The sequence below is a fragment of the Nicotiana tomentosiformis genome, chromosome 2 (assembly GCF_000390325.3).
Source record: "Nicotiana tomentosiformis chromosome 2, ASM39032v3, whole genome shotgun sequence".
NCBI lineage: Eukaryota > Viridiplantae > Streptophyta > Magnoliopsida > Solanales > Solanaceae > Nicotiana > Nicotiana tomentosiformis.
The window spans coordinates 83,717,602-83,733,767 of record NC_090813.1 but is presented as its reverse complement, the minus strand read 5'-3'; the positions used below and the strand labels follow the sequence as shown (position 1 = coordinate 83,733,767).

Below are 16,166 nucleotides of genomic sequence, written 5' to 3'. Positions count from 1 at the left end.
CATTAAAAGAAATGAATTTTTATTATGCATTTGCAAATAAAATAAAATAAAAATATATTCCCCAACTTTGAGGTACTTTGGATGGTATAATTATGCTATTTGGTCCTCTAATTACCAAAAGTACTACAACCATGCATTGCCTCTTGTAAATATGCTTAAGTAGAAAAAAATATAAAATTATAACAAAAGAAAACAAATTAAACTGAAAGTCGAGAATATCATAAAATGAGAATGATAAGTAAGAATGAGCCTTGCATCTTTTCAGCTATTGAATATTTTTAATATTATTTTGTGTAATATTAAACTTTTTTAATACTTGATGATTCTCTCTAGTCTTTTGCTATTTAAAATTTCAACCTTTGATCCTAATGGTCCACCCAACGATATATATATACATGTGTGTGTTGTTTGTGTGTTAACATATATAATTTATTTATATGGGCTCGAAAAAGTAAAATGTGAATCTAATTATCTTTTTATGCAAGGATTTAGAAACAACCTCGGACATGTACTATAGTACTTGGGCCCATGCTCACCATGGGCCATCTTTTACTAGTATATATACATGCGCTAAACTAGAAAATCTCTTGTGTTTTCGTTGTGCACTTCTTCTTCGTCTTCTTTGATGTTTATTTTAGTTTAGTCTCTTTTCATAGTTTTGGAATTTCTATAAAATTATTAATTTAGCTTAAGATCTTTTTTTTTTGTTAACCATTAGTGCAAAATAAATTTTATATATAGATAGATAGATAGAGAGAGAGTGTGTGTTGCGGACACATTTTCTTTAAAGTTTTGTTAGAACCAAAATAAAGAGCACTAGGTATACCCTTGTTTGTTTGTTAACTCAATATCGCTTTTATTATCAATTATTTTTTAGGATTTCAGCTTATGTTTGAATCCGCTTGTATAAAAGTCTGAGTCCGCTACTGCAGAGAACATAGAAACTGTTCGAAACAATAATAACCTATTATGAAGGTATGCGTCCCTTCAAACAAATTTGTTACTTTAATTTAATTTTCTTCTAAGTAGTTGTTGGCTAGCTTTTTGGGACAGAAAATTTTCGGGACATTAGTATTTGTTCGGAAGGATTCCATCCCTTCAAATAAATTTGCTGCTTTTATTTAATTTTAAAAAAAATGGCCTCCGGGCCACTTAAACTTGTACTCAATTGTCAATCCGGTACAGAAATTTTGTATTTTCCCATTTGAACACCTCAACTCAACTATTCGCACATCAATAGGCACACTCAGTTGAGCGTGTTTCTAAGTCGCGATGACATAATTGACACGTCACTTAATTATTCTTTTATTGTTTGACATGTGTAATTTGTGGGTCCTATTTTTAAAAAAATTCAATTTACTTCTCAAAATACCCCATCTTCAACGGGGTCTATCATCTCCACTGAAATACCACCTTCTCCCGCTTCTCTTCTTCTTCTTCTTCTTTTTTCCCCCAGAACTCTGATCCGGCGTACCAGCAGCAATACTGCCGCTAACACTGCCACCATCTTTCCTACGGGAAGTCTACAATCCATTTTCTAAACATCAAAACTAAAATCCAGAAATGAAAAACACGAAGAAGAAAGAAAAAAATCTCAATAAAATTTGAAACCCAAATGTCAAAATAAAAGAAAAATCACTTTTGCTTTAGTTTTCTCATCTTCAAATTTAGTCCTTTGTAAATCAGAAAAAATGAGTCGATTTGATCGGGTCAATTCACCAGAAAATATTTTTGGCCGAAAAAGAAATGTGACGCTCATATCTATACTCAGATTGTTGGCACATGTATTTTTTCTTAAAATTAGAAGGTGATTTAGGAGTAGCTTAATTAGTTATTTGCATCGTATTTAGTGAAAAATAATCTTAATGCTTGACTTATTGAGGAGAAAAGAAGGGGGAGAGGAAGGGGGGAAAGAACTGAAAAGTTGGAAGAGAATTAGTTAGGGAGAGGAAGATGAAAGGGAAGGGGAAAAGAGGGACGAGAATTATGAAAAAGAAGAACAAACGTGGAAAAGGGAGGTGGGGGATGGGAAGAACAAGGTGGAACTCGCATGATTTTTCATTTTCTTTCTTTTACTTTTTGTCTTATATTTTCATTTTTAATTCTATTTATGTTTTAGTATATTTTTTACATAAAAAACTGAATTCACGCTCCTAATTTGCGTGAATTACACACGACATTGTCATATCACATATGATATTGCCACATAAGCATAGTCAACGGTCAAAAGTATTTATTGATGTGGGAATAGTTGAGTTGGGGTGTTCAAATGGAAAAGCACAAAGTTTCTGTACCGAATTGACAATTGAGTACAAGTTTAAGTGGCCCGGAGACCATTTTGCCTTAATTTTTTATAAGCGGGGTAACTAGATTTTTAAAAAGGATAAATATGTAATTTGACTTTTAACTTTAAGGGTTCATGCTTTATTTTTAAATGTGTGTGTGTGTGTGTGTGTATTAGATGTATTGGATCGAGCCGGGTTGGGTCATTCTAATTTTAAGAAAAAAAATATAAAATTGACAGGTGAGTTGAAACTAATTGCATTCGCTAGCCAAATATTATATAAAATATGTATATAATACACATATAGAAAAAAATATATTTTATCGGCAATTAATTTTGGAAGCGGCTAATAATATATATTTCTCCTATTTTAATTGAGTTATTATTTATTAGACAGAAAATAATAATAATAAAAAAATGAATTAAGAAAATACTATCGGAAAGTTGTGTTTTTTGGTCACAGTGATTTTTGTATGAGAAAATATAGTTATATGATTTTGGTGAAAAAAATCATAATTATATGACCATTTGTGACATATACACTATATTTTGAGGTATTGGGACATTTAATTGATGCTTTCCAGGAGGTTAGGACAGACAAAATGTTTTTGCTTCTATGGTTTCTATTGAAAATTTCCAACCTTTGTTTTTCATATTCTTTAGACTATTTAACAAGAGAAAGTGTTTAACCTTCTACAATTAGGGTAGCTGAGAGGGTCAGATTATAATGTGGTTAATCAAACAAATGATCACATGGAAGTCTCACTAAGGATTAGTCTCAGTTTCTATTTGCTATGCAATCTACGAGCGTCCTCCTGGATCCCCTGTCATTGATCTTTCTCAAACAAGAATGGCATTCATTCTACGACTAGAAAAGTAAAAGAATGCATAACATTCAAAGTAAATTAAGCATGTATGTTAGTAGCAATTCTAATGACAAGAGTAAAAGTGGAGCAGGTTTCATAATGTGGCAATCATGGATCAAAAGCGAAGGATAATGCCAATGCCAATGCCAGAGGATTGGCTTCCTCACAGAGGCAAACAGCTAATAGTACTGAAGAGTCAATATGGCCTTGTGATTTTGTCTCATCACCCTATTATCTTTGCCACGAATGAACGACTATTTTGTCCAGGACAGCTGATGAGTTAATTGAAGCTTATCAGTTCAAGAATATAAATATCGGAAACAACCTTTCTACTTCACACAAGGTAAGGATAAGGCTGGTGTACACTACCCTTCCCATACCCCATTAGTGGGATCACACGGGATATGTTGCTGTTGTTGTTGTGCACAGCTGATGAGTTAATTGAATCTAATCAGTTAGAAAATGTAAGTACAGCAATTCAATATTGGAGCTAATTTATTTATGTTCCTGTTAAAAATTACTAGGTCGTTACCTGGATCGCTGATACCTGCAAAATTTGCCCAGGTTGGTCTATCAAGTTCCAGAACACAATGATCTTGGCACACAGAAAGCAAGGTATTATTTCAGGCTTCTAAATTCTTTCCATTTTGTTTTGGCTAAAACAGATTGTCCACTCTATGATGCTTCCATATAGGAGCTTGTAGCCATCTCCTCATGTAAACTGGATTCATATCCCTTCTGGCACAGCGGCAAAAATTAGTGTTATAAACTATAAATACAACACCTGAATCCATGTTTGGAGAACTTTTTATCAACTGTCTGTGATACTTGCTTATTTGCTTAAATGTGTTGGAAATGATTTCCATATCTCCCCCATTTTGCTTTAGAAAGTTGAAACATAGACACAATATTCTGATTCTCCATAGGATCACAAACAGAACTTGACACGTATGGAGATTCAGCAAAATGCTTCTCACGTATGGACGCCAGTGATCAATATAGTTTTATTTGAATATCGTGAACAACAGACATGAATCGGTGATACTAAGAAAGATTGAATCATTGCACAAGAACTATCAATCAATTCCAAAAATAGTTACGGCCACAATATAAATGACATATACTATAACTTAATTTAGAAAGTCTTTCTGATTAATTGCAGCAAATTCTTTCTCTATCTTTTGTCTTGACAAGTTATTTTAGAATATAGTACTACGGCTTTCTTGATCAGTCCTGCTCGCTCATCATGCCATGCTTCACTGTAATTGTGTTCGACAAAGATTTAGGAAAAAGAAAAAAGGCAAAAAAAGATGAATGAAATATAGCTATAAAATAGAAAATATGACAAGTAGAAAACTGCTTCAGAAATTGACCATAGATGAACTTATCCTTTTGGCGTCTACATCGAATTTGTTTTGGTACAAATGTCATATTTTCATATTCAGTCATCCCTTATTTTTACTGCTCCTTTATAACATGAACCCCTCCCCCTACCCACCCCACCCCACACACACACCCCCCAGAAAACACACACCAAGTAACATTATTAAACAATGTACAATTACTATAGTTAACCATTATACCAAAGTTAATATGTAATATAAAAATAATCCGTGCAACTTGTTGGGATTAAAAAATTGGTGAATGTGAAATGGAGGGAAGAAAGTGGAGGGAAAATGAGTTCCCTTTTGCTTTGGAAAAGAGCAAGTGTCCCTCATTGGTGGTGGAAAGACAAGTGAATGTGCTTATATTGAGAAAACACTTCTTTTGGTGTTAAATGAGTTAGAAAGAAAGTCATTGTCGCTTGCTCAGCTTCGCATTTGGTCAAAGATCCTTTGATTGATTAATCTTTTTGGACAAATTTTTTTTTAATTATTTAATTAATTAACGAAAATTCAACCCAGAATAACCCAAGACCCGCAACGCAACCCGGTCCGTTTTTTTCCCGGATTATTTTAAATCCTTTTTCCCGGAATATTTCAAACGAGAAATGTTCCCACCTGTTTCAACAGCCATGACTGTTTCTGAAAGGTTGCAAACCTTTTCATAAACAGTGCCAGAAAATGGCTATAAATATGCCTTGATCCCAGAATCTTTCCTTACGAAATTTTCTGAGCTCTTCTTCTTCTTCTGCACAATTAAAATTCTAGTGTGGTTTACAGCCTTCAATGATTCGCTGTTTCACCGGCGTTTTTAGTACCAACACTCTGGTGAGTTAAATCGTTCTATCCTAGGAGGAGGATAATATTCCAGCATCTCAGGTACTTGAGGGGAATAATTTTCTTAAGGACACACTGTGCATTCAGTGGGCTCGATTTAATTCCGAAATTATTTTTCAGATTCTGGTTGATTATTTCGACATTCTGTTGCTGCTAATTTTCTATTTTCTGTTTCAGAAAAATCTATTGTTTCATTATCTATTATAGTAATATAGATTCGATAATAACTTACTGTTGGTTGAATCTAAGTCAAGTAAAAAATGTCTTCACTGAAACATCACTTCATCTTTATTAATTATTATTATTATCATTATTATATCAAGAGAATAGCTTTAGCAATGGTATAAATTTATCTGAGGAGTAAGCATGATTTCTGCTGTTTTTTTTTTTTTTTTTTTTTTTAAGGTGACAATATCAAGGGTATACAGCCAAAGCATCCCACCTACACTCTACATAAAGGCTACAACTCCAGCAGATTTGACAATTTGATAAATTGAAAGGCCAACAAGTACCAATATTAAATAAAAACTGCCAATATACATTAAATCCAAATCTTTAGTCTGTAAGTTGTATCTGAAATTGACCCCAAACCAAAAGTACTAAGCAGCCTCACCACCACATGTGGGCTCTTCTATTATTTCCCTTTCACTTCAACCTAAAGACTTAAAGAAACCATAAACATGAATCATGGAAAAACTTTCCCACATTAAAAAAAATAATATAAACAAATAAAGAGCTACTACTGGTCCTATTTAGTTTCAGAACTAAAGTAGGTGCTTTATAGTAAAAAAAAAAAAAAGGGTATTCTAATTTTGAGCCAAAAGAAGATCTGTTTTTTGTTCTGGTTTCCAATAAACAAAAGGGAACCAGATGACTGTAATTTTATATAAATAATTAAAAAAAACCTTTTTTCCTTCTTTATTCACTTTTTATATTTTTCTTAATTATTTGACTATCCAGAAATAGTTTTGCAGCAAAATAAAGATATTTAACTAATTTTGATCTATTACAATTTTCAATTGTTCAACTGTTTTTCAAAACTAAATCTACACACATTGGCTTCCACTTCTCCTGCTTGAGGTCTTTTTTATCATTAGGAAACAGAGCTTCCAAGAATCTCATTAAATACAACTTTTTCTATAAAAAGGTACACCAAAGAATCCCTTACATGTGATCCTCCCCAAAAAATAATCATCCACAGAAAAAACACTCCTCTGCAAAACATACTGCCCTCCACAATGAACTACTACTTTTTTATTAAACAAAGAAAAGACTTCTGCTAAAGAACTAACTTAATTGTACCTGAATCAATGAATAATAAAACAAACACAAGGCAATACCAAATAAAACATGCACATTCTTGTCCAATATACTTGTCTGTGCTCCAGGAAATCTTATTGTGTTTGCTCCACTTGCCTGTGTCGCATTCACCACCTGAGTCGTTTTATTGCTTAACGTCTTGCTGCATTTTTAGTAATTTATAGCTTGTAAATAAAAAAAGCTAAAAACCAAGACATTGAAAACCTACTATGCTTTTACAGCTAAATAGCATAGGGAAATGAGAAAGACAAGGACAAATGGCATGGGAATGAAAAGGACCAAAATTATGCTCACCTTCCTGGAAATATACAACTCCCGTGACCTGCAAATATTCCCCACAAAGGAAAGACACAAGTTCAGAGTTTCAGCTAATAATTTAGAATAGACTTCACTAAAAACATGAAACAAGTGGAGCCATAGACTTGCTGGTTAAAGATATAAACAACAAGATGAAAGTTCTCTATTCTAAGTAAGGGCTTAAAAAGCCACAACATAGGCTGGTTAAGTTTAACTCCATAAAAAGACATGCATTCTTGTGGTTCTATATCCAAGTTGGAGCCACGGTCAATGCTATTATTAATATGTTTCTTCTTCTTTTTCTATAAATAAAGGCTTAGACAAAATGTAAGGAATCATCTAGTATATTTTGTATTTGATGGGATTTGAACCATGGTCACCTATGATTTTTTTCACCTACTTCATTGATAGTTAAGTCAATGCGACATCCCATGCAACTATGTTCCTATTTTATATAATTGAATATTCAATACACTTCAATTTGTGTGTCCACTAACAATAACTATGAAAAACTTTTCCCCACCATCCAATTTTGAATGAGGCGCTTGTGGCTCTATATCCAAGTGCGCACCAAAGATCCATTGTGGGTCTGCAAAGCACTAGCTCATTAATTATTTGGTAGAATGCGACATTTGTGATTACAGTGTCAAGGTATCAACCTAAAAAGGTCATCAAACTTTCTGTTGTTGATAGTTCATCAAATAGTTTACACCATAATGTTGAACATAACATAGTTGGGGACAAAATGCTTAAATCACCTGACAACGAATCATCCATTTTCAGCTCTCATTGTTAACAAACTAATTGTAGCTCATAAATCCATAACTAAAACTTCAAGATTTCATTTTTAATGCAACGAACTAATCTTTTCTTGAAATAGCAAGAAAAAAGAATATACTCCATATAGAGACTAAGCTTATGATAGACTTACTTGGATCAGATGTGGTGATCATAGCCACTCCCTTGAAGTCACAAGAACCAGGAGATGTCCCTGCCTTCTGATAATAGCTATCAAATGCATATGAAGCATGATTCTTCACATCATTAGGTTGATAACAACTCTCCCCTGGCTGAATTTCGGAGCAATTCGCCCTCCCCGGTCCACAAGCCCAATCCAAAGCAGCTTGCAATGTCCTCTTATCAACCCCATCCATCGCTATGCAATACGTTTGATTAGTGGTATCATTAGCTAAGAATGTACCACTTCCAGACACATGAAGCAAGTAAACGGGCGTCGAATTCCCATGAAACAGCCCCCAATTCGCCTCGGACACAGGGGGTGACCTCAAATCCTCATTGAACAACTCATATATGTACACACTAGAAGTAATTTCCGGATGCAACGGTGTACCACTACGATCAATAATATGCTTAATTAAATTGGAGTTATAAGTATCAGCATTGTCAATTGTAGCATAAGGCTCTTTAGAATCCCCCTTTGAAGGCCACCCCGACTCAGTAACAAGAACTACCACATCTGTAACATTGAGATTTTTCATTGAAAAATATACTGAATCAATCATTGCATCAAGCACATTGGTATAATGAAGCAAAGTATTAGGATCCACCATCTCTTTAGAAGGTGTCAAGGGCTTAAACAGAGAGTTGTCTAAAGGAACAACCCCTTTATTCTGCATAAAAACATAGTAAGGGTACAAATTCATCATCAAAGGTGACTGTGTTCTTGAACAAAACTGCAATAACTGAGAAAGGACTGAGCTCATGGACTGATTGAAAAAAGCCTGAGAAGGTGGAAAAGGATCAAGAATAATGGAAGCAGAATTTGGGGTTGAAATCTTGATTTGGGTATGTAAATTTGCAGCCACTAAAGCACTATAAAGTGACTCAATTGCTGGCATAAGCAAAGGAGCTGAACTTGGTACAGTGGTCAAGATTTCATCTCCAACTGCAATTGCTGTGATAAGAGTTTCAGGGTAATAGGCTGCTACATTGCGCCCAATCCAGGCAGCTGCAGTAGTATTAGAAGAACCAATAGCAAGAATTTGGTTATTAGGTACACTAATAATGACTCTGATTTTGGTCTTGGCTAATGCTTTGAGCATATCAGGGTCAGCATCAAAAAGCCTTATGTGTGTTATCTTCTGTAATTGCAGAAAAGCAACTAAGTCTGAAGGTGATAGAAAATTGGAAACATCGGTACCTATGTTCACTCCCACATATGGCTCATCTTTATCTTGCTGCACTTTTATTTCTGCAACACATTCAGACACCATATTCATAAGACAAAACATAAAAACCAAGAAACACCAAAAAAAGTAAAAACATGGGATTGGCTCATGTGTTTACCTGGTACAAAACTGGAAATTGATGTGAAGCAGCAGCAGCAAAAGACAACAAAGAAGAAGAAGAAGAAAAGAGGGAGCTTTTTAGTATTTGCCATTAAAGAGAAGGTTGAGGTTTTCTTGTATCATCTTCTGTTTCAGGGTCAGGTAAGGATTGCATTATCTTGGGAAAATTTTGTAATTAGTAAGGAGCGTTTTGACTTAGCAAGATCTATAAATTTGGAGCAAGGCAATAGGCATAAGAAGAAAGCATTGATAATTCTTGAAAGTAAAATGCACTTTAAGGAAGCTTTGGTGTCATTATTTTATTTTACCTGCAATGCTAGATCATTGTTGGATTTGATGTTATGTGAGGTGAAATGACAATAATGACCTTGTGAACCGACAAGAAAATTGGAGGAAAGATTAAAAGAAATGACAAGTCTCTGCAATTTTTGGAGCACTTTCTTTTTTCCATGATGGGTTTGGCACAAAAGTTTGATTGTTGGAACAGTAATACGGGTCGTTTGGTTGAAAGGGTAACAAAAATAATTTCAGCATAAATTTTACATAAAATACTCCCTCCGCTTCAATTTATAGGAACCCATTTGATTGTGCACGGAACTTAAAGAAAAAAGAGAAAACTTTTGAACTTGTGGTGTAAAATGAGACACATATATTTTGTGTGGCTATAAATCATTGCATAAAGGTAAATTATTTTCAAATAAGGAAAGAGATTATTCTTTTTAACACGGACTAAAAAAAAAATAGGTTCACATAAATTAAAACGGATGGAGAAAATTTTAAGAAAAGTAGTTCTCACAAGTCACATATTAATGCTACATTTAGTAGGCTGAATAATTTATTTTTCACATAACAAATGAAGTATATAGTCTGATGTATTCAATAATACCAATTACATTAAGTTATGCGAAATCCATATATTATCTTATGCAACATAGAATTTGAGTAAGAATACAATGTACTAATAATGCGAAAATTAAAGTACAAGTGTGTTTAGAGTAAACAATTCCTATTAATTTCATATAATAATTTTATATAATTATCAATTACATAATAATTCATTCTTGATTACTTATCGATTGTGTGAACCAAACAATTCTTAATGTGTAAAATAGTTGTGAAGATAAAATGCTTCAACTTGGATGTAAAGACAAGATTTTTACTGAACTCTAGGCTACTTCTTGAATTCCTGAGATGCTTCTCAAATTCCAGGCTGGCAATCAGAGACCTGACTTTTCCCTTGTGTAATGACTGAATTAACCCCAGCAAACTGTCTTCAGTTCATTTGAAAAGGTGAAAAAAAGAATGAAAAAGTGAAAAGGTTGAAAATAAAACAACGGACGGAGACGCATGCGTGGTTGACGCAAGAGAGAGCCGTAAGGCAAGTCAAGAGCTATTTTTATTGAAGAAAGAAACGTATATTGGACCTTTATTTACAGCCCTTGTTTTTCAAGGAGAAGAAAATAAAAATTAAATTAAATTAAATTTAGGGAAAAGAAAGAAAGAAAAGCTTAATTTCATTGAAGAATTGGGTCCATTAAAGTGACGTATAGAAAGAAAAAGAATATTAGTTTAGTTACAATATATTATTATGTACGAGGAATTCGAATAATACAAGTTCAAATATAAACGTTCCACTAATACAAACTGAAATTAAGCATGTCAACCTAGTTTAAGCTTTGTAAAAGTTTATCGAAAATTGAGATATAGACAATACAATTGAGCTTAGGGTGAGCTCTAATGGAGGAAAATAGTAAAGGTCCCAATTCTCAAGAGAACCTTCTAGAGGAAGACCCACACGTGAATAAGGAAAATGAATCTTCAATATTTATTGACTGTATGTGGCTTCCGATATACTCCCTCCGTTCACTTTTACTTGACAAATATACTAAAAATAGATTTTTATTTTTACTTGTCACTTTATGCATATTAAGAGAAGACAATTTTTTCCCCCTGTTATACTCACAATATTTATTACTCATTTCAAATCATTTTTTCAAATCCAATAAAATATGCATCAATTAATATGGGCATCATGATAAATTATGCACTTCATTTATTATTTCTTAAAGGGCGTGAAAAGTCAAAACGTGCCAAGTAAAAGTGAACGAAGATAGTATATACAATGCTTTAGTAATACAGCTGTATGCCAGCTAGCACTAACTAACCTTCCTAACCTTTGCTAACTATTAACTGCTATTACAAGACTAGCATACTTTACAAGAAAGTAACCATACAGAAAGTGGCTAAGCGTTAAATATGGTAATAATCTCAATACCCCCCCTCAAGGCGGAAGGGAGGAAGTCACTAACAACTTGCTAAGAAGATTGGAATGTTTGGCCCCAGTCAAAGATTTGGTGAAGATATGAGCCAATTGGTCACGAGTGGAGATGTGATGCAGAGAGATGAGCCCTTCTTTCAACTTGTCGCGCACAAAATGAAAGTCTACCTCAAAATGTTTCGTGCGCTCATAAAAAACGGAATTTCTGGCAATGTGGAGAGCTACCTGACTATCACAAAAAATAGGTACAGAAAGAGATAAAAGAACAGTCAACTCAGTAAGCAATCTGATCAACCAAACCAATTCTCCCACCACCTTCCTACAAGACTTGTACTCTGCTTCTGCTGATGAAAGGGAAAATGTGGATTGCTTTTTAGACTTCCAACTGATTGGCATGTCACCAAGGAGAATAATGTAATCACTAACAGACTTCCTAGACTCAGGGCATGCTGCCCAATCTGAGTCACATAATGCTTTCACAGTATAATCCAAACTATTGCTCATGAAGATCCCCAGATCAGGACATCCTTTTAAATACCTCAGCACATGGACACCAGCTTTCAAGTGAGAATCTCTGGGACTTTGCATATACCGGCTTAAGTGTTGGACACTATAAGCAATGTCAGGTCTTGTATTAGTGAGGAAATTCAACTTGCCAATAAGCTTTCTATAATGTGTGGGACTAGTCAGGAGACTGCCCTCATTAGGCTTCAGTTTGAGTGATGGATCAAGAGGTGAGCACAAGGAAGAGTAAGACATACAGTCATATTCAGAGAGTAAGTCCACGATGAACTTCTTTTGAGTGATCAATACTCCAGTTGGCATATAAAGAATCTGCAGCCCTAGGAAGTAGTGCAACCTACCAAGATCTTTGATTTTGAATGTCTCATGCAGAAAACTTTTAAGGGACTCAATTTCTTCCAAGTGTGATCCAGTGAGAAGAACATCATCCACATAAACTGCTACAAACACCACAGAAGCATCGGGCTTCTTGTGGAAGAGGGAATAATCAAACATAGAGTGTTCATAACCCCTAAAACATAGTTCCTCAGTCAACCTACTAGCCTGCTTTAAACCATATAGGGATTTATTCAATCTACACACTAGACCTAACTTGTCTACAAGTAAATCTAGAGGCACTTGCATATACACTTCTTCATGTAGATCACCATGAAGGAATGCATTATTAATATCAAATTGGTAGATCTCCCATCCCTTCTTAATAGCAGTCCCTATCAAGGCCCTATAAGTTGTCATTTTGACAACTAGGAAAAATGTTTCAGTATAGTCCACTCCAGCTTCTTGTGTGTACCCCTTCACAACAAATCTTGCCTTGTATCTCTCAATACTCACATCTGCCTTATGTTTGATTTTGTACACCCACTTACACCCTATTGCCTTTTTTCCAACAGGTAGGGGTAATAAATCCCAAGTATGGCTGGCATAAAGAGCCTCAAACTCTTGATTCATTGCAGCCTGCTAAACAGGAACTGCTGCTGCTTCCCCATAAGAACTAGGTTCACAATCATGCGATATGACCTGTATCATCTGTTGACTCTTAGTAGTTAGAGTGTTAAGAGAAATAGGATACAACTCAGGTGTAAGAGAACTGAAAGAAGAAGAAGATGAATTGTAAGAGTTATTGTGATAGAGCTGGACATTGGGAAGGGAGACAACATAATCTTTCAGGTATGTACGAAGCTAATGTGTCCTATGTGGTCTGGTGTTATGTGTCCTAGGTGGTCTGGTTGGTTCTGGAGGAAAGGAATGAGAGTGTTGGTTGAAATCAGATGGAGGAGGACTACTGGGATTAGAAGTGCCTACCACAGTGATCCTGAATGAGTGAAACATGGGAAGAAGGAATGAAGGGTTCAGTACTAGGTTGATCATCTTCAGGGCTAGGTTGATCATTCCTGGGAATGAGTGTGGGTGATAATGGACTGTTGTGTCTAGGTGATGAATCATATGTAATCATTGGGTCAACAAATATAGAAACTTTCTCAGGTGTAGTCAATTTTGATATAGGAAAGGAAGAGGAAATATAAGGATTGAAAAAGCGAGGAGCAGACTTAGGATACAGACTAAAAGGGAAAATGTTCTCAAAGAACTTTACATGTTTAGAGACATGAATTCTCTTTCTGACTAGATCCAAAACTTTGTAACCTTTGGTTCCAAAAGGGTAAGCAACAAACACATGAGGTATAGCCCTAGGCTCAAACTTATCCTTGTGAGTTTTTAGGATAGTTGGAAAACAGAGACAACCAAAGCTCCTAAGATGAGAATAATTGGGCCCTTTCTATGCAATACTTTAAATGGACACTTGTTTTTGAGGCAAGATGATGGTAATCTGTTTATGAGGTATGTGGATGTGAGAATACACTCTCCCCAATTGTCACGACCCCAAATTCCCTCCGTAGGATGTCGTGATGGTACCTAGTCTCTAAGACTAGGTAAGCCTAGCAATTTGCGGAATAACTGAATATAAATCTGAAATTAAATCCTTAACAGTTGAATAAATAAGAACTGCAAATTAAACAAATACAACTCCCAAAACCCGGTAGAGATAAGTCACAAGCTTTTAAGAATTTATTCTAGGTGTCTCTGTGCATCAGAATCTAAAGAGAATAAGGGAAAACAACATAATAGGGATAGAGGGGGACTCCAAGCTCTGCAGACACTGTCAGATATACCTTGAAGTCTACGCGAACGGCTAGCTCACTGATACCTGGTCTGATAGGAAGTACCTGAATCTGCATAAAAAGATGTGCACAAGCGTAGTATGAGTACACCATAGCGGTACCCAGTAAGTGTTAGGCCTAACCTTGGTAGAGTAGTGACGAGGTCAGGTCAGGCACTACTGGAAATAATAAAAGACAGGGTGAAAGTTTAATAATATAATAATAATAAAGACAATGGGAATAATTCAAGTAAGTAATATGTCACAATTCAACTACATAGAATAAGGGCAAATAATAACTCACAGAAGGAAAACATGAATTTATAAATTTAAAGAAAACACAAATAACCAAAAGCAAGTTTAATAATATGAATTTTTGAGTTTTGAACATCGAATTGGAATTGGATTTGAGTGAAACTAGTATGGTTGGACTCGTAATTGAATGAGTTGTTGGATTTTGTAAATTTTGTCTGGTTCCGAGGTACGGGCCCGGGTTGGGCTTTTGGCCGATTTTGGGCTTTTGATTCGAGATTTGATCTTTTTCGATCGGGATTGGTTCTTTTAACATTGTTTGATGTACTTGACTCGTTTTTGGTTAGTTTCGATTCATTCGGAGGTCGGAACGGGCGTGATGGCATCTTTGGAGCATCGCTTGGCTTGCTCGACATTAGTATTGGCTTGTTCGAGGTAAGTAACTCTTCTAAACTTAGTGCTGAGGGTATAAAACCCTGTAATACGTGTTATGTGATCGGTATTGAGGTGACACACATGCTAGGTGACGGGCGTGTGGGTGTGCACCGTATGAATTGGGACTATATTTCTTCTATGGCACTGTATAGTGGTCCTACTTTGTTGATGTCCGTGTTTTCACCATGTGATAAAGTAATTGAGTTGTCAATCATGTTAGATATCATGTTTAGGCTTTATGATGATACTTCTAGGACCCATGGTGGTCGTTTTTTGCTGTCATTTCACTGATTTCATTGATATTTCATACTCAGTCATATTCATGCATTCATATCATATCTCAGTCTCAGTTGTTATTTATTGATACATCATATCATTATTGTGGGGCTAGTTTCATGACATTGTGAGCCCGTGAGTGAGACTGGAGAGATTGATGACTGAGTGAGGCCGGGGGCCTATTTGTGAGAATATTGATACTATAACACGTGAGTTGTCCGTGCAACACGTGAGTTATCCGTGCAACATGTGAGTTGTCCGTGCGGATCCAGATATTGATACTATAGCACGTGAGTTGTCCGTGCATCACGTGAGTTATCCGTGCAGCACGTGATTTGTCCGTGCAGCACGTGATTTGTCCGTGCAGATCCATATATTAATATTATGGCACGTGAGTTGTTCGTGCAGCACGTGACTTGTCCATGTGGATTATAGCACTTGGGCTGTAGGAGCCCCTCCGGAATCTGCACACCCCTAGTGAGCGCAATCGACTATATATATCTGGATCGGGTTGCACGCCGCAACGGGCCTTATGGTCATATGTGGATCGGGTTGCACATTGCAGCAGGTATTCTACAATGCTGGGTGATTGAGTATGCTGAGCATTGAGCATAGTGAGAGGGAATCCGAGACAGTGAGATTGAGTACTCTGAGAGTGTGAGTACATGAGCTCATCATTGAGATGCATTGCATTTGACATGCGTACTTAAGATACATGTATAGAGATACATTTCCTTCTGCTATCCGGTTTTGGTGGCATTTATGATTTTACCTATATCTTGACATGTAGGCATAGAGACGTACTTTCCTCATGCTATCTGAAAATGAAACATCTTATTATTGAAAGGAGTTTTGGGAAAAATCATAGTTTTCAAACTTACTCGTATTTTGGCATTTTTGGTAAAAGATTTGGGTCTTCACTAAGATACTTGAAAAGAAATGCCTATTTTCTG

At 35.5% G+C, this 16,166-nt stretch overlaps 1 protein-coding gene across 1 annotated transcript; it reads right to left on the bottom strand.

Moving 5' to 3' along the window:
• Window positions 1-6,335: 6,335 nt before the first annotated feature.
• LOC104090491 (glucan endo-1,3-beta-glucosidase 1) lies at window positions 6,336-9,566 on the bottom strand. The gene is made up of 4 exons (XM_009595597.4): window positions 9,294-9,566; window positions 7,918-9,198; window positions 6,984-7,011; window positions 6,336-6,831 (listed from the first exon to the last, which is right to left on the bottom strand). Exons 1-4 carry the CDS (start codon window positions 9,385-9,387, stop codon window positions 6,657-6,659), a joined length of 1,578 nt encoding a protein of 525 aa, XP_009593892.1. The 5' UTR covers window positions 9,388-9,566; the 3' UTR covers window positions 6,336-6,656.
• Window positions 9,567-16,166: the final 6,600 nt, after the last annotated feature.